The sequence below is a fragment of the Pieris rapae genome, chromosome 8 (genome assembly GCF_905147795.1).
Source record: "Pieris rapae chromosome 8, ilPieRapa1.1, whole genome shotgun sequence".
Taxonomy (NCBI): domain Eukaryota; kingdom Metazoa; phylum Arthropoda; class Insecta; order Lepidoptera; family Pieridae; genus Pieris; species Pieris rapae.
The window spans coordinates 4827264-4846585 of record NC_059516.1 but is presented as its reverse complement, the minus strand read 5'-3'; the positions used below and the strand labels follow the sequence as shown (position 1 = coordinate 4846585).

Here is a 19322-nt window from a genome sequence, read left to right as displayed (position 1 = left end):
AGAATATTATAATAATCCAATGGTTTGGTCTTGGCCACAGCTTGTATCTGTTTCTAAATCATTTGTACTTTATAGACAAGTCAATAATCAACTTATTGTGTATAAGACATGCCAATGATATTTAGGGTTGTAGCATACTAATTTCCTCACTAAGTTTGCCTTCGTAGGAGCAGGTGCTAATTGCGCACATAGATAGTATATATATTATTATTATTATTATATAGATAGTATTATAACGTATGATCACAGAGATGAGGGAGCACGCTTAAGCCCAGCCTAACACTTCTCTGGATATAATGTATCATAATAGATAAATAAAAAAGTCGTAGTTTCGATCCCCGGCTGTGCACCAATGGCTTTTCTTTCTATGTGCGCATTTAACATTTGTTCGAACGGTGAAGGAAAACATTGTGAGGAAACCGACATGTCTTAGACCCAGAAGTCGACCACGTGTGTCAGGCACTGCAGGCTGATCACCTACTTGCCTATTAGATGCAATAATAATCATGAAACAGATTCAGAAATGTGAGGCCAAGACATAAAGAGGTTGTAGCGCCACTGATTTTTTTTAATCAATTATTTGTTTTTCTTTTTTTTCCAGTAATGGCAGCAACAACTCTAGGGAATTGGAGCAGTCAGCACCTAGTGAAACAAGTGGTTTGGATGCTGAACCCAAAACGCCGACACCACCGGCAGACCGCTTCGAAGATCTTCAGAGGATACTCCTACTGCAGCTTAAGGGGAAATCTGAAGACAACATGGTTGTGATCCCGCCCCATAAGGACCTGAATGTCCTTCGGCCAGAAAATCCTACGATTGGGGAAATGGAGGACTTGGAACCCAGGTTTGTTTAAAACCAATCGTATTGTTACTGATTTAGGTCCAATTTCTAATACATATCTTAAGTCATAATTTCGTCCAGATATGCCAAAATTCAGAATAGTTTGACAACTCTCAAAACTAGATTCTAGTTTGATGGATGTTTTTGAACCTTTATCTTTTATAAACTTTCACTAATCCGAAATGTATTTAAATATGTTTAAGCAAGCAAAATCGTGTTTGTTACAATTAATGTAAATAGTTTAATATTATCTTTATTTGTATTTCTAAATACATCAAAATGAGCTTTAATATAATCAATTGATTGAATTGGCCACCGCAGAAATTTTTTAATTATTCAAAGATACTATTCAGATTTTATGTATTTATTTATTAATAAATACATAAAATTTGTTGCATTACATAAAAGGAAAAAAAATAATGAACATAATTTAATGAAACGCAACTATCGCTTTCGAGCGATTCCTTCCAGACAACCACTTAATGTAATATAAATAATGTAAATATTTATTTAATAAATATACACAAAACAAATACATACATAAAAACCAACTTGATTACATTATATGAAACAATACAATTACAATATTATGAAATATGGCACTATATATACATCTGGCGAAGGCGCTTAAAGACCGTTAAGAAATATTAATTAAAATTGTTCCGCGAAAAACGACACGGAAAGGACATTACAAGGAAAATTTTCGAAAGTTGCCGACTTTCTGACATCCACAAGTACGATTTATTGAGAGCTCTACGAGTTGCCGAAACTGTTTCTTACTTCGTGTTACAACTGCAATTTCACTTTAATAACCGCATTACATTATTTTATCGTTCATTAAGATTAGATTATCTAAAAAAATAAAACTAAAATAGAGGCCGGACATCTGGCGCGGCTACGTGAAAAGAGAGGGAGGAAAACGGTAACCACATGGGTCCACAGGGAAAAAGAAAGAGAGGTAGACCTGTGGCTAGCTGGGAAGACGAAATAAAAAAAATAGCTGGTCCCAACTGGATCCAAGTAACCCAATCGAGAGAGGACTGGCTATCTTTAGAGGAGGCCTTCACCTATAGAGGAGTTTTTACAGAAGAATTACAGTTTAATAGTAGAAAAACTAACACAACTGAATTTAGGATACCAATTTTATTCTTCTTGTTCTGCTGCTTTGGCTTTTTTATTTATTGTAATTTTTATTTATCTAAAATAAAATGAATCACCCATCGCGGCGAAATTTTTGATTAATTTGAATTTTGGAGAAATAGAGAACATCAAAACTTCAACCAAATTGCATAATATTACGTCACGATAATTGTACGTTGTCAAATGTTTTTATATTTAAGAAGAAATGAGATAGAAATCAGTTGAGTGCCTTCAGTATATAATAAGGTCAAACCGGAAATGAATGATTTGATCTATTTTTTTTCACCTCACTTAACTTTTGGAAGCCAGCACTCGTACCATGAAGATTAAAAAGGTCCATATAAAGCAAAAGAATAATAGACGACTTGATTGATTGATTCGATAACGTTTAACTATTCATGGACTATTTAATGCGTCTTTAATAATAGAGCGACCCTTCCTAGTTGCCATTTAGTAACCAAAGCAAAGCAGTCACGTCCTAAAAGCTAGGCCTTTTATCCGCGAATAACCTGGCAACTGCTGAACTATGCATTAAAACCAAACAGGTTGGCGGCCACACGTTGACGTAATTTCACTTAAATAAATATAGCCAGACCAAATCTCACAGGAACTCGTGCGAGAAACGAAAGAGTATGAATATGAGAGCGTAACATGGTTTTATTCTTATTCGGCCACAATTTAGTTATGTATGGATTCCCTTTCGATACGACTATAAAAACGAATCATAATATTCTAGGATGAGGCCGTTGTAGCGACCTTTTTTATCTTGTAACGCAAATTTCACAAGCTTTGCAAGGAATCTTATTTAAAAATCCTGTTACGGTGCCCTGCCGAGATAGGCGGGCTCTTTGACAATAAAACTAAATGGAATGAATGAGGCTTCCTCAAACGCCTCTTCAGATATGATGGCAACTCATTATACGTATCGTTTGTAAAGGGTTGTCATTTTGAATAATTATATTAACACTCACATAAGAATAGGTAATGAGATGAGATAATATCTGAAATAGCCATTTGCTCAGAATTGATTTCTCTACAGTACATTTATTCGAAATTGATTTCTAGTGTAAACAGACCTTAACGTGAAGGAAAGTCACGATTTTTTACTAACCACACTCTTTTCTATACATAATATCATTATTAAGGATATAAGATACTATATTATGCTAATAGATATTACAACGTTAAAATTGAAAAATCCACAAAATCGTCAGTAAAAAAATAAAGATTCAAAATAAAATGCCAATTTGACATTCCAATATTCTATGATCTTGACTTAATGTGCTTAAATTATATGTTAAAACTTTGAACAAGACCTTCACAATATTTCATTTATTCTCCGATTAATAATTGAAAATAGTCTCTGGTTTAAAATTACGCCATATTTGTTTACCTTTAAAACCAATTTAAAAATATGGAAAGTTAATAACTATACTTAAGGATACTTTATTTCATGTATATAAATAAATGTATATTAAATAAAAAATATTAGGTTAAAGATTGTAGAATAGCTTTTATTAAGTAGAGCTAAAATTTAGTTCAAGAGTTTACTTTCGTTCCTAAAGTTCGTTCGGTTTCGCTCCCAAAGACTACTAAGCTGGTAAACTACGCCAGTACCAACATGATTGCGTTAGCTGCTATAGAAATCACAATCGCGGACACGGAATTCTAAAGCACGAAATTCGAATTCCCATTCGATTTAAATACAATTCGCGCCAAAAAGAGAGTCAATAAATTTTACAGCAGTGGTCCGCTTGATTTCTAAATGCAGGTTATCGGAGTATGCCACAAATCGAGAGCGACTTCTTAGTATTCAATAGGGCTTTCTGTCGCCCGAAGTGTGGACCGTCTTGTAGGCACGTCACGTTCACTTATGTGTTCCAAGCAGCCAAAACCGTTGGAAATCCATGTAAATCTCGACATTAACGATCAGGGATGTGGTAATAATTTTAATATGGGATAGCGATTTAATCTTTCTTCTGGGGATGCTCTTAAATAGGGATCATGAATTAGGCTTGAAACAACGGAACTAACTAATTTCTTATTAGGAAATGTATTGAACTTGTACATTTAAAAATGTACTTGTCTTAAGTGGTGCAATCTGGTTTTAAGATGATTGTTATTTGTTCAATTATGATTACTGGACGATATCATATAAACTACTTAACTCTGACAGATTCAAAATTTAAATTTAGAACGTTTTGAGCGGAAACCTGTAAGATATTCGATATTTAAAAATTATTTCAATGGTTCTAAGCAAAATTTATTCACCAAACCTAGGAGGTCTGGACAGAAATATTTTTGAAAGTCTATACGACTCAAGGTCATTCTAGATTGTCAAGGCTGTACTAATAAATAATCAGTATTTCAATTCGCTATTTAAAGTAAAAATTAAATGACAACTATGTCTTATTCTATATACTTTTTCCAGATGTAAAATTCATGTAAAAATTATAGCGATTTTCGTTGATGTTACTGATAATCTCAGGCAATAATAATATGACTATATAAGAGTATTTTGTTTGCAGTATCAACGCATCGAACTTGGAGAAATTTCAGCTCAAAATCGCACAACATGAGTTGTATGAAGAGGGCGAAAAGTTAGTTGAAGATGTCCTGAAAGATATGGAGACGTCACCAATCTTACACGTTGGTATGTAAACTAAAAACATAAAACTAAATTGAGGTAATTTGCGTGGTCGATTTGTTTATAAATATAGATTTATATTAAATTTTACGCAGTTTATACATGTGCTTAGATTTTTATACTTTTATTTTGTTACTTTATTATTGTTCTAATTAAAGTACTTTTTTGTCACTTTCCTTCAAAACGCATTTCCGCTATAATGAAAAGAGACAAATATTGTTAAAGCGGTGTAATTGGACTGATTTTGTTTTTCTGAAGGAGGGTCAGAATATGTCTTTTTTTATAACAATTTTGACAAGTTTCGGCAAATAATTGATATTGATTATTTAATGTTTGCAATAGAATGGCGTCTATTGGCGTACGATTTTCAATCCTAAATTTGTGCTTGCAAATCCCAGTGGTGCGATTTAACATTTTTCGTACGGTTAACATCCAAGTTGTGAACCGGCATGTTGCAACTAACGACGACATTTGTCACACATGATACTTAGTACTTTAATGATCACAGAAACAGATACACTCTAGTCACTAATGCCATAGACCCATAAATTTGGATTATTTATTATTCGTAATAAACGCTAGTTTCAAAATCTTTTCTCAAATATAAAGGATATTTTGATTAAGTTGATGCTAGACCACATAATTAATATATAAGAAAGAAATTGTTGTAACTATAAGCCGATTTACGAAATGTTACAATCACTTTACCGAGAACAGGTTATGAGTAAATTTGAATTTAAACTGTATCATTTAATATCGTTCTTGCTATTTAGTCTACACCTACCTTACTCGAGCAAAATGACATTAATAATTTTAGCCCAGTTGTCTGAGATTTATATTATCTCTATAAATCGAGTTTAATTAGAATATTATTTAACATCATAAATTGATACAAAAATGTTTATATATTTTTGTAATTGCTGCATATCTGAAAATATTTTTTCTTGATTTCATTGTTTCTTGCGTGTAGTTTTTATCAGTCTCCACTGTGAATGATCCAAAAATGCATTGATACAACAATATTTGCAATAAAATACATAAATAAAAAAAAACAAAATAAAACGATTTTGTTGTCACTTTAAATTACGTAGAAGATTCGATTGCACTTTCGATTTTTGCATCAAATATTTTACAAGGCAATAGGATGCGTGAACCAAAGTTGATACCGCAGACCAAAATTTAAATGCATTTCGTGCGGCCGCTTTTCTTTTCTCTTTGCGATAGAAATATAAAATAGTTCTTCACCTGTGTACAAAGCTTGGGGGCACGGTATGTATATTAAATGAAGTCGGGTCCCGCAATCAGTTGTGGGGTTAGCGGTCGACGGACAATAGTGGCACAACAATCTGCCCTTATACTTCCAATTGGACTTGAATATTTAAATCCCTTAAATGGATTTCATTGTCGGACCGACTTTATCATGTAGACTACCCTTTATTTTTAAATTAATTATTGTATAATTTATTCCAGTTCCAGATCGATTGAATTTCATTAGACAACTTTCAAGTTTAGCCTTAATTGTAAATATCGTTTTGAAGGTTGTATTTTGTTTTAATATTTTCTTTTGCGGCATTTTTCAGATATAATTGGAAAGGGAAAATGATTTTTTTTAATTTTTTTTACGACGCTGAGATGTAAACACTGGAGTTATATAGGACAGGAAGTTCGATAAATTGTGTTAATTTTTACAAATACAAAGAATTTATTTGAAGTTTACACACACTCACACTCACTCCGCTGGGTGGAACAAAAAAGCGTCATGACATCAATAAGGTTTATAGTACAAAAGATTTAAGTGTTTTCATGTAGAAATAATTCTTTACAGAGCAAAAAGAAGGTGGCACGCAACTGAAGCTGATTATTGACTACCCAAATGGAGTGCAAGCATTGTTCAAGCCAATGAGGTAAGTTTGGGCGTTCATAACTAATTTTTAACTAATTAAATAATCATTATCTATACTTGGTGTGGTTGTGGTACGGTTGCACGTTCGTTCATTCGGTCGTACATTAAAGTTATTAAAATCCTCCTCGATAAAAAATACAATCCAAAACATTTTTTTAGCACCAGTACGTTTTGAGACTAACGCGTTGAATGAAACGAACAAACTCTTCAGTATTAAGACGTGCTCCTTAAGTTTCTCTATTTATAATATTTTCTATACTATATAATAATAAATAAATAAATACTTTAAAGAAGATAAAAGCTGGTTATTATAAAGCAAATTTTGCTTACTTTGTTTATGTTTTTATTGAAACAATAAAATATTGTTTATTTAAGAGTATTACCATAAATAAATGCGTAGCGTGTGTCTGTCGTTGAAGGCTGATCACCAAAGAAAAGATAAGAGAAAAAGATACAAATACAGAAATCTAACATTTGATTTACGGTAATCAAGTAAATGTAAGATAATCATTAAATAAATATTTAACTAATGAAAACCAATTTTTATAACAAATTGAACCAAATTAAAACTAAAGGTCGCTAATAGATATGCTAGGATGGTTACAAAATGAAGATTCTGGTATCGGAAAAGTTAATTGGGAACAATTGCTATTGCGAAACAGTTCTTCAATTTTGAGCACTGATAATTTGCTGTCGACAAAAATTTATTAGGGCTTTTTGCGCAACATCGAATTAATTTCATCTGAACTTTAAAAAATATACAATTTAAAAGTCACTAAAGTACCAACAATTATGGCTTTTCTGAGTCGTAATAATTACCGTAGGAGGTTTATAGATAATCAATTAAATATAATTAATGGTTTTTTGATTTGATATTGTAAATATGCGATATGATTAATTTAAATTAAATTTTTTTTTTAATTTAATTTAGTTCTATAAAAAAAATTTGCTAAAACATACATATATTTATGGTTCGACACTAAGTTATTTAACCATATTTGTACATATAAAAATGGTCCACTACACTTTATATATCATAGATAAACAGTAATTTGATTCTACAGTTACTGATTACCTGAGCAATTTATAAGTAAGGTGTCTTTCTAAGAATGTAAGCCGTTTGTTGACATAGAAATGATTCATTCTGAGCAGGAACTTTTCACATACTATATTGTTTCGAAGCACACTTTATTAATAATTAATAAGGTTACTTTAGAAACGTTTATCTCTATTATAGTGTCGTACTGTTTTATATCAATAAATTTCATATGAATATATTTTTTTATTTTCTTACTATTTACGAAAACACCTAATGCTGACAAAATATTAAGGGCCTGTTTCACAATGTATAGATAAAGTACCAAATAGCTATGCAACACATAAATTATTCGAAAGATAAAAGTTCCGAATAAGAAACTTCGCGTTTCATGACAAATAGCGCTATCTGACAGTCGTGAAACGCAACAAACACTAGTTAATCCTACTAATAAGTAATAAAGAGCTTATTTGGAACGTATCCCGTAATTGTGAAACAGACCCTAAATCTATTGCAATATGACATTTACATAAAATGACATTAATTTACAAAAAAATAAAGTTCAAAGTGTGTAATAAGAAATATTAACTCAGTGTCACTATGAGTAGAATCTACGATAGATTGCGTGTTCTTTAAAGTGAAAGATGTAATTAAATAATATATACATATAATAAAATCTTCCCCTATGATTAATTTTATTTTAAAAACGAGCTTCGATCGTATATATCCCTGAATTCTTCCTGAAGCTTGATTGTTGGATACGAAACTTCTATTGAGTGCTACTCAAGCAGTTTGCTAACGTTGTCCATGTTTTTCTATGCACGACCGATGTACTAGTTTTGAGTGCTTACTTGTGAGGTTCTTAAAGTTGTGACCATTCAGGCGAGTTGGGAAGTTCCCGTGATCGGCTTAGTCTCGCCAACTACAAGTGTTATTGAAGTAAAACGCAAGTTTTTCTAAGTCCCCCTTTGTGCTATTGTTACCTATTGTTAAGTTAGTGAATTCTATTGCCATGCTTTTTCTGTTATCGCTTGTTGGAAGTACTGTATAACATGTAACTATTTATACTACTACAAATTCTACTTTTGCATGTATTCGATTAAAATTGTACGATATTCCACGAATTACGCATCACGAAGAAAGCAAATATTTTGCTTATAATTTTACATACACAAATGAGTATATATTCCGTAACGTAACTGTCCAACATTTATTGTAATATTAATAATAGTATAGGATTAACGAATTATTACTATTCAACTAATTTAATACTTCATCTTACATGCTTCATACTGGCAGTTAAGCTCAAAACTCAAAAACTCAAACTCAGAAATATCTTTATTCATATAGGTACACTTATGAACGTCAAAAAAATAAATTAAATTAATTGTAAATTTACATTTACAACCAGTTCGCAAGTCAAGGGCGTAGAGCGGTTAAGAAGAACTGGCAAGAAACTTTCCGCTACTTTTTTAAATCGCCAAGTTTTTAATACAAAATGTTTGAACTGGAGCAAATCAATCCCAAGGATTAGGATCATTTAAGTATTCGTCACGGTTATACAAGGCTTTATTAATTAATTTCCTCCATCCATAATATATAGTTCTAATTTAAGTTATACATTTATAAGAAACAAAAAACATATGTAACTTTTCATAGCGGCGACCTTGTTAGTTAACATAGAGGTCGAACTTCCAAGTGATTTACAAAATAAATTATGTTCTCTTGGGTTTATCCCGTCGACATATCAAGACCGCGTCCACGCATAGGGACGATAAATTCGAAGACATAACCCTTTCTTGTACGGCTGATTGGTTTATCGTTATCGGTACCTGATAAGCATTGTTATCGATACTTTTTTAGTGCGATCAACAAACGGTAGACTTTTGAAGATAATTTCTACATAATTTGTATCGAAATTACCGAGATTTTGTATGCTTTACTTGAACATTTAACATTCTAGACCGATTATTGTATAACTCTATATATGTTGTTGAGTTTGTTTTCCAAGTTTAAATGTACAAATTTCCTCTAATCTAATCTAGTGAAATAACATAAATGTAATTAAATTAATAAACAAACAAACAAACAAAAATCATTTATTCATATAGGTAACATAATGTACACTTTGAAATATACTTAATTAAATGATTCTAATTTTACATTAACTGCCAGTTCTCAAATCAAGGGTGTAGAACGGAAGAGAAGAACTGGCAATAAACTCTCCGCCACTCTTTTTAATCGCCAAGTTTTTTTACACAATGTTTGTAAGGAGCTGCAACCATGTTCACCATGTTCCATAATGTTCCAATAATAAGAGCAAACGCTCATAATATTAATCCGCTGTCCACAAATCCTTGTCTTTTTTTCTAAACAGACTTTTCACTCACCGTACTCTTAATTTAAGTTTAGTTTTAGTTTAATTTAATTACGGTTAGTAATATTGTGTTTCATTTGCCTATATTTTGCTTTACTTTCACATGTTCTTCATTACTATTTTTTTAATTATGTTTTTTCTACGTTCCAGGAGGATGATGTATGTCTATAATTTTTGTAACATCATTATATCTTGTATTTTTAAGCATCAAATACTATAAGCTATACTTAAATTGTCCTGCTACATAGTAATTGCTGATGTCCATTATAAAATTGGTTATCAACTGATTGATATGATAATCGATGAAATAGGTTCAATATCCTCAATGAAGATGACTTGTTAAACACGTTTGTTAGATGATAACGATTTTATCGTAATACTTGTGACAATTCGTGCCCTATCTTATTTACTCATAGTATCGCTTATATTTTTATGATAAGTTACTGGGAATAGTGTGAATGAAATATCACTTTATCCTCTTATTAATGTATGGTGCTTGATTGCATAGGGTTTTTGATTAATGGGAGACAAAAAAAATACGCCTTAAAATTATTTACGAAGAGACTTACGCATACAACAGGCATGATTGCTTAGACTCGATATTTGGTTTTCGAATTAGTATAAGTAATGTGAATGGGTTAGCTATTTGGTTAAATTCTAAAAACCAGAGACAGAAATCAAATTCAATTATCACTACGATCGGGAATCAAACCTGAAACCTGAACCTTTGCGTCCGCACCGCACTTACAAATTTCATACGAAAATTTTAGAGTACTAGACTTCTATTACTCTCATTCATTCGATAATATCACATAACTGTATGACTATTGAAGGTGTATGCAACATCATATTTTAACACTAGAATACAAAATTGTCATTACCTTTAAGCTATTATATAATGACCGGAATCTCTACAAACATTACATACTAACACAGTGGACAATGAGTGGGTGTAACCACGCGTTAAACAACATACTGCTAGTTTCCATACCTTTATTTACTAGTGTGTATAAAAAGAGATATGGAGCCGTTCAATAATTATGTAAACAGATTTACTGAAATATATATAGCAAAAGTAAGCAAATCTCTCCAAAAATAGTACATAAACGTATTATTTTTTTTTAGGAATCCTCAAAAATGATTTCGTTTTCAAGGAAATGGTTACTGCTGACCTAATCACCAAATATGAAAATCAGAGAACCCCCCTTCCCCTAAGGTGCTTATGTAATACATGAACTGCCCCCTATGTAAATTTATAGAGACCCTAATTAGGAAAACACAAAACCGAAGTATTATCTTATGGTTGATTTAGATTTAATACATTTTTAAGATGTAAATACATATTACTTACTTTCATTGTAACTCTGTGTTAATATAATGCTTTATAAATTATGTTCGGTCAGTACGTACTAAAAAACTCTGTGGCTTGTTGATGCAACACACAGTGTACTATTTAGTGCCTGTTACCATGATTCTTATTGCGTTAACTTCTATGTAGAATTGCATACTGTCAAAATGAAATATTTAATAAAAGATCAACTAAAAGGACTGTGTAGTGATTATACATATAGACGTAATATAAATATTGTAGTATGTAAAAAATCTTACGGTTTTGCATACCATGTTATTTATAGTTTCCACTCATACTAATGTTGTGAAATGACTTATGAAGTTATATAAAGCCATAAAGATAAAGGGACATATTTCAATGACACGTTTAAATTTAATTATCATTTGTTCACAGATTTGCAAGAGACGTCCAAACGTTGCCAAATCACTTCTACTTCTCGGACTATGAGCGTCACAATGCTGAAATTGCCGCGTTTCATTTGGACAGGTAAAGTCTTAATAGAATGCAAATATCAAGTATTATTATTTCTTATTAAGGTGAATATTATAAGAGTGGAGGTAGTGAGGTATTTAACGTACACGTAGAGGTCTAAGATCTGCTGTTACCCCTTTGAGAAACAAGCGTGGAAATATTACAGTTTTTTATATTAAATATCTATATTCTTATGTTATTTGAACCAAAATATCTGTCAAAAACTGATGCTTGCTGCACAAAAACTGCACATCTAAATATACAAGTTAAAAATAATATGAAATCCCACGTAGTAGCTACGTTGTTTTTATATAATTGTATTTATCTAATTGTCACTATCTAGGTAATAGAAGAAAGTACCTTTTTTGCCTAAATATAAACTTATGTTACATAAACTCACCTATATTTATATCCTTAAGTTAGATATACACTGCACTGTATGCACTTTAGCAATTGTTATTTATAAGAGAAACCGGATATATTAGGATTTATTCCATAAATAGGTGTTTGGTAAAGTTTCGGTTTTATACTATAAAATTGCTTGATGAACTAAACCATAAGAATTAAAATTAAATTCAAATTCTTCCTTGTAAATTTGATGATGGAACATAATACTAGAATGGCACAGTTTTCGCTGAAACAATTTTTGCCGCCAATTTATCAAAAAAGATGGCCTCTACGCTGTTAACAAGAATTAGTTTAATCTCTCGTCATAGGTACCTAACTCTCGGGAAAATAATACCTTGTAATCTTTCATGGGAATGATTTTTAAACCTCTATAGTATAGGAATAAATATTGTTCATAATTACGACATGTCAGTTTCTCGTTTCAAAGTTCAATAATTAATATTTCAAACAAAACAACAAACAGTTGCGAGCGCGCCACTCAATGTATTGATACTTAAATTAAAAATAACTAGGATTCTGAATGAGACCTGTGCTTTTTAATTTGTGTGCAACTCCAAATACAATCTGCGTAGTAGCGGCACTGTGCGTGTTATAGATGAAATATCATATGTGCATTATTGAATGGTGTTGTTTTTTATTCCTCTGTAATAGACGTTTGTATGTGTTAGAAAAGTGTTATTTAAACTGTGGATGCCATGTTTAATGACTTGTCTATTCTCACCATTAAAATAGGCAGACAACATTTGTTGCTATATACATTGAATAATCTGTCTGGGAGCATTGGAGTGTCCCAGCCAAGTCAAGAAAACGGCACGGCTGTACCAAAATTTTCTCAGCCATTTTCGACCGCCTTATAATTTGGTTGTGGATAAAAGTAGAAGCCTAAATATTAAGCAGCAAGCAGGCATTGCTTTTATGTACGTATGATTTTTTGCACAGAATACTCGGCTTCCGGAGAGCGATGCCAGTCGTAGGTCGAGTTTTAAACATGACGACGGAAATATATGACGTGACGGAAGGAGACATCCTCAAGACATTTTTCGTGTCGCCAGCAAACAATTTTTGCTTTCATGGAAAATGCTCCTACTACTGTGATACTGGTCACGCGATTTGTGGCAACCCAGATATGTTGGAAGGTAGCTTCGCTGCGTTCCTACCGTCTTCGGATCTGGCTGAACGAAAGGTACGTTGTAACGAGAACATAAAACTTATGTGTGTGTGTAATTAATTATGGAAATTTGTTAACACTTTTTTACGGATCATAGTTATGTATTATTTTATTTAAACTTATAATTATTTAGACATCATTATAAATTTAAACCTTTACAGCGTTAAGTAAAAATATAACTATATATTAAATAATTATAAGTTTATATTTTATATAATATAAACTTATAATTATATAAATGTATATATTAAAATAATTATAAGTTTAAATACAATAATATATAACTATAATCCTTAAAATGTGTTTTCTTTAAATGTGTAAAAGTTATGTTAATACAAGACAATAATATTTGTTAGATTGTTGATTACTTACATTTTAATAGGAGAACTGTAAAATGTCTAAATTGGTAACAAAGATTCAGGCTTTGATTTCCATCGAACCAATAAATTGTTTTGCGTTGATGGAATAAATGATTGTCTATAGAGAAACCTGATCAATAAAATAGACCATGCACTTTTCAATATGAAAAATCGATTCTGCCTATTAGTAGTATTATTTTAACGATTATTTATATCTGTGGAAATTGTATGTTTGTAAATATAAAAAGAGAGATGTTTATGTTTGCGAAGCGTTTGGTTTTGTTAGTCTTATTGGACCTTATTAGTAATAAAATAGACGGGTACAAGTATGGTCCTTATAATTCCAGGTATGGAGACACCCGTGGAGACGATCGTATCACAAACGACGAAAAGCTCAATGGGAGTTGCAGTCGGATTATTGCGATACGGTAATTTATTATGCCTAGTTTGCTTATTGTTCCAAAGACATAAGGAATACATTAACTTTATAAGGAGTACGGTAACTATATATAATATAATTTAAATTTTATTTTGTTATAATATGTTCTTACAATACTTACACTATACAAAGGATATAGAGTAAAATAAATATTAATTTATTAAAACTTCATAATTAATTCTATTGAATTTAATGCGTTAGTCACGTGATACCAAAAGATCACAGATTAACAAACTACAGCATCACGTAGTGTGCTTTTAAAAAATATACTTTCATCTATATTTAATTTCGTCTATTTAATAAAACACTTAAAAACGAAAATGGTATTTCACAGAGAATGCTGTCGTCGATAATAATTGCCTGGATTTTTTAAAGCCACAATAATTGACAGAATTGAAATTTTAAAACAGTTAAAGTTAAAAGAGCGTACCAATTCTTAAAAGGCCGACAACGCACTCGCGAGCCTTCTGGCATTGAATTCGCCGAGTGTATATAATTCTTTTATATTGTCTTCTTTTATATTGATTATATTTATTAAATAAATTTTCGATAAATGTAGCACGCGTTTTATTGTTAGTTCTTTTTACATATATTTTTATAGTTTATTTAATATCCTATAACTAATTTATCCAGGTCCGTACAACTCCACCGTACGATTCAGGTAGAAGACTCCTGGATCTAATGGATATGTCCATATTTGATTTCCTCACGGGTAATATGGATAGACATCATTACGAAACTTTTAAGTAAGTATAGATTTTTTTTACTTCAAGGAATTATTAAAAATCTTTTCTAACACGTTATTTTTTGAGGAATTTCTTTATACAGCCTACATAATTGTTAAAAGTGTAAGAATTTTTTAAACGAATAAAGTTTTTGTAATTTCCAGTTACAAATAATCCCATAAAAACCTCTTTACTAAAACATTTTAAAGCGTTTAAAACATCAAAATTATATCTTTCAATAATTTATTTTTATTTTATTTTATTTATTTCACTACATTTTTCTATCTTAACAGTAATTACTAATACGATAGAATTCCAAATAACTCCCACACCAATTATTCTAGATAAAAACATTAAAAAATTAAACGTATATTCCTAAATCTATCTATCCATAACTAACAATATAGCAAGCAACTCTTGTGAACTCAGCCAGCGTACAAACAAATAGGTCCACCTCAATAGAAACTCTGTTCACTATTCGTATTTAAGTTGTTGAAGTTAGTAAGGTGATTCTTCACATTTCATTTGAATTCTTCCAGAATGTTTGGCAACGAAACATTTACCCTGCATTTGGATCAGGGTAGGGCGTTTGGAAAGGCTCTTCACGATGAACTCAGCATTTTGGCGCCGTTGCTGCAATGCTGCCTCGTACGGCATACTACACTCGCTGTACTACTAAAGTGAGTTTTCTTTAGTAATAGCTCCTACTAAGATTTTAACTTATCTTTGACAACTGTCTTAAATTTAGAAATACCTATGTTTTTGTATATACCATACTTTACAAGCTTTCTGTTTGTACATGAAACGACGATACGACGTTTGTTTTTATTTTCATTCGTGGCCAATTTGGGCTTGAATTTTATTATTTATTATCCTAAGAATGTCTACAAATTTTGGTTTGGATTACCTCTTACTACGTGGGTGGAATACGCCTTAAATCTTTCAGCTATTTGACAGCACAATATGATTATTAAGAATGTTTTTTTTTTAAGATACCACAACGGTGTACCACTATCTTCGGTACTCCGGGAGTCAATGAGGGTCGATCCGGTCTCCCCAATCTTGTGGGAGCCTCACTTAGCTGCTTTAGACCGACGTCTGGTCACCGTTCTTGACGCTATCAGAAAATGTGTTGAAAAAGCTGAAAATCCTTTACAAAATGAACTTAATGACATTGTATGATGAAATATGTGCCGTGATATGATGTTCAGAGTCGGGAACTATGTGCAATTTGAGTGTTTAGCCAGTAATTGGCATTGTTGAGGACTATCAGTCGAGTATTATAGACAATTTGTGTTGGCATACGATACTCGCTAGCTTCAAGCCTGTAAAGAGTTTGAAGGGTGTTGGAAGCAAACATTAGCTTACGAACGAACTGTGAAAATAAAAGAAAATTGCTCACGATTTTCCAATACAATTTATGCTAGAAGAATTAATCGCTATTTACAACTCTATTACTTGCAATGTACAATTTGGTATATTTAAAGCGAATAGTTTGAGTGTAAGTTTAACATGAGTTCCTGTAATATTAATTTTTATACTGAAATGCCGTAGATTCTACTAACTAGTCTCTGTAAGGGGTTTTTTATAACCATTTACTATTTAAGTAAAAATGTACCAATGGAATCTTTATCATATCTAAAACCTTGTTAATGCAATTCTTTGGTTTAATATTTTAGTGCCAAAGTTTCTCCAAAATAACATGGACTTACGGATAATACAATGAAATTAATAAATATATCTATTGATAAGTGAGTTTTGTACGGCTTAAACAATTTTGATACTTCTTGGGAACTTTGAAAAGAATATTATCAATCCCAATTGTATGTTGCACACCAGCTATTTATAGGTCTGAAGACTCGTAATATAAGTGAAAAATGTACATAATAGTGAAATGCAATTTTAGATTAGTTTATTTGCTACTTTCATTTCTGTTACCACGGCTCAAAGCTCATAGCGACATATCATTGTATACAGGACTATGTGATATCTTTTTATAAGAGTTTTATTTCTGGTTTTGGTTATTTTTGGGACGTATTCAATTGTTTATTGTTAATTTTTCAGATTTTAATATGCATTTGTCTCGGTTTGATCTCACGAGGGAAAAATTCTGTTACCTACTTGAGTAGTAAGTTGTGTTATCAATATTATATGAGTTTATATTATATATTTCTGAACTTATTGTGATATATCAGTACTCTTTGATCTACCAGGGAATATAAAAAAATCCTTTCCCGTAATTAAAGTCAGGATAGGCTATATAAGACTCCTACTTAATTTATGTTTCATCGTATGAGGCTTTTTAATTATAAAAGTTGACTTGCCAAAGATATACCTATGAATGATTTTTTAATGTTGTATGACTCGAATAGATGCGTGTTTATGTTGGTTGTTAATAAATTTTAAGATAAAGTATGGATAATTTTTATTTTCCTGTCCTTTGTTTTTATTTTGACTCTCATCCGATCCGATCTGGTTCGACCCCAGGCTGTGCACCAATGCACTTACTGTCTAAATTTGTTCGCATAAAACACTCGCACATACGCTGAAGAAAAATATCGTGAGGAAACTGACATGGCTTAAACTCGAGAAGTCGTCGGAAATCTTACTGAAAGCTGACCCAGACCACAATTTTCGATCTTTTATTGGATATGGAGTAGTGTTGGCATAGTGGCTTCAGCGTGCGACTCTCATCCCTGAGGTCGTAGGTTCGAACCCCGGCTGTGCTATAACGGACTTTCTATCTATGTGCGCATTTAACATTGGATCGAATGGTGAAGGGAAACAAACCAAACGGCAGCCGGTTAGCAAACCGTTAGACTCATAAGCGATCAGCTACTTGCCTATTATATTAACAAATGATCATAAAACAGATACAGGAATCTGAGCCTAAGACCAAAAAAGTTTGTAGCGCCACTGATGTATTTATTTTATGTTTTAACTATGGCCATTATGTTTTTTACTATACCTAAAAGTTATGCAATGTTACTCTCAGCTATTGTTAATGCCTTGTTAAGGACACCGACAATATTTCCCTTTTACAAAGTCCTTGTACATAAGGTAGGTAGCAAAATCCTCGAACTCTTACTCAAATTTAAACCATCATTACCAGAGATTACAGTTAATATACGAAGTTCTATAAACACAAATATATGGACAACGATTTAAATATTTCGCTCATTAATAGTATCAATATTGTTTATATTTTTATTTTATTCCTAAAACTCAAAGGCTATTGACAAACTGCAGGTTTACTGAATACAAATTGTTGTAGAATCAAGTGTCTATGTCCTGTAACAAAGGTTGCCACATAAAGCACACATACAACCGCTGGCAGTAAAAGCAAATATGAATATTTATCGTAACATTTTATTGTTTTACGGCATTTATCTTGTTTGTTATAAAATATATAGGGTTATTTACGTATACATATATTAGTTGTATATATTTTAGCTTATATATTGCAGCTTTTTATATTTTATGTTCGCGTGAAAAAGTTTTAAGGTTACTTATTTTCTATAGCTATAGATGCAATTCGCTATATTTCTATAATCTCTTTATATATATTTAATTTATATATTTTTTTTTATTTGCGTGCTTCAGATATATACTTAAATTAATCCGTATCACTCTCGTACAAACTATTATTGAATGGTTGTATAAACTTTTGTTGAGGTTTATGTAATAATTATAATTAAATTAAAAATTCGTTATCCTTCTATATATATACGATAGCTTTTAAAAAGTGTATTACTACATCGGAAGGGACACAAATATAATAAATTTTGCGTTATTTTCAGTTTCACAATCATAAATTTAGTTCACCACATTTTATATTCGTAGGCATACGTGAATGTAATGTACAAGCCGACATCTATTTCGTATGAACAATACCAATCACGCAGCATACAATATCATGTGAAAAATAAGAAGATTTTCACTTTACATAAATTTGAAATTGGAACACGATACAATACGAGATAGATTTTTCAAATTCAAAAGAAACTATGTATATACACAAATTGTTTTGAGTTATGCTTATTTTTCTGTTTATGTTTAACACGGGGTAAGTAGTACTAATAAACACAGGTATGTATTACTGTTTGTTGTCCTATTTTTCGCTGTAATATTACATTATATTAAGAAACAAAGTTAGTTTTTCTCTTAAACTCTCCGTCACTATTTTAATCGTTAACGCCCGAACCCAATTAAATAATCCACAATCTCTGATTGAAAACAATCGGAGATAAGACCGTGAGAGTCGACGATATCCTATCTGCCTCGCAATGAACAAACCCTACGAAGACAATCTACTTTTGGCAACGGATAAAATGCAATCTCTTCGCTCTTTAAACTCATATTTGATAATCAATATAAACCAAACCATGGATAGCTTGTATCGACAGATGGCTATTTCAATCCGTATATTTGTTTGTTGGCACACTTTTATCAATATT

The 19322-nt window shown here is 31.4% G+C and overlaps 1 protein-coding gene across 2 annotated transcripts in view; it reads left to right on the top strand.

Annotated features, from left to right (window-relative positions):
* The window catches only part of LOC111002809 (extracellular serine/threonine protein CG31145), a 47033-nt gene extending 29753 nt beyond the window's left edge, over positions 1-17280 (top strand). For both annotated transcript variants that reach the window (XM_022273048.2, XM_022273049.2), the window contains 9 exons: positions 602-844; positions 4510-4634; positions 6454-6532; positions 11689-11781; positions 13114-13357; positions 14049-14129; positions 14774-14886; positions 15405-15545; positions 15858-17280. In XM_022273048.2, the coding sequence (XP_022128740.2) occupies positions 602-844; positions 4510-4634; positions 6454-6532; positions 11689-11781; positions 13114-13357; positions 14049-14129; positions 14774-14886; positions 15405-15545; positions 15858-16047 (1309 nt within the window). In that variant the 3' untranslated portion in view covers positions 16048-17280. The remainder of the gene's footprint in view (positions 1-601; positions 845-4509; positions 4635-6453; positions 6533-11688; positions 11782-13113; positions 13358-14048; positions 14130-14773; positions 14887-15404; positions 15546-15857) is intronic.
* The last annotated feature ends 2042 nt before the right edge of the window (positions 17281-19322 follow it).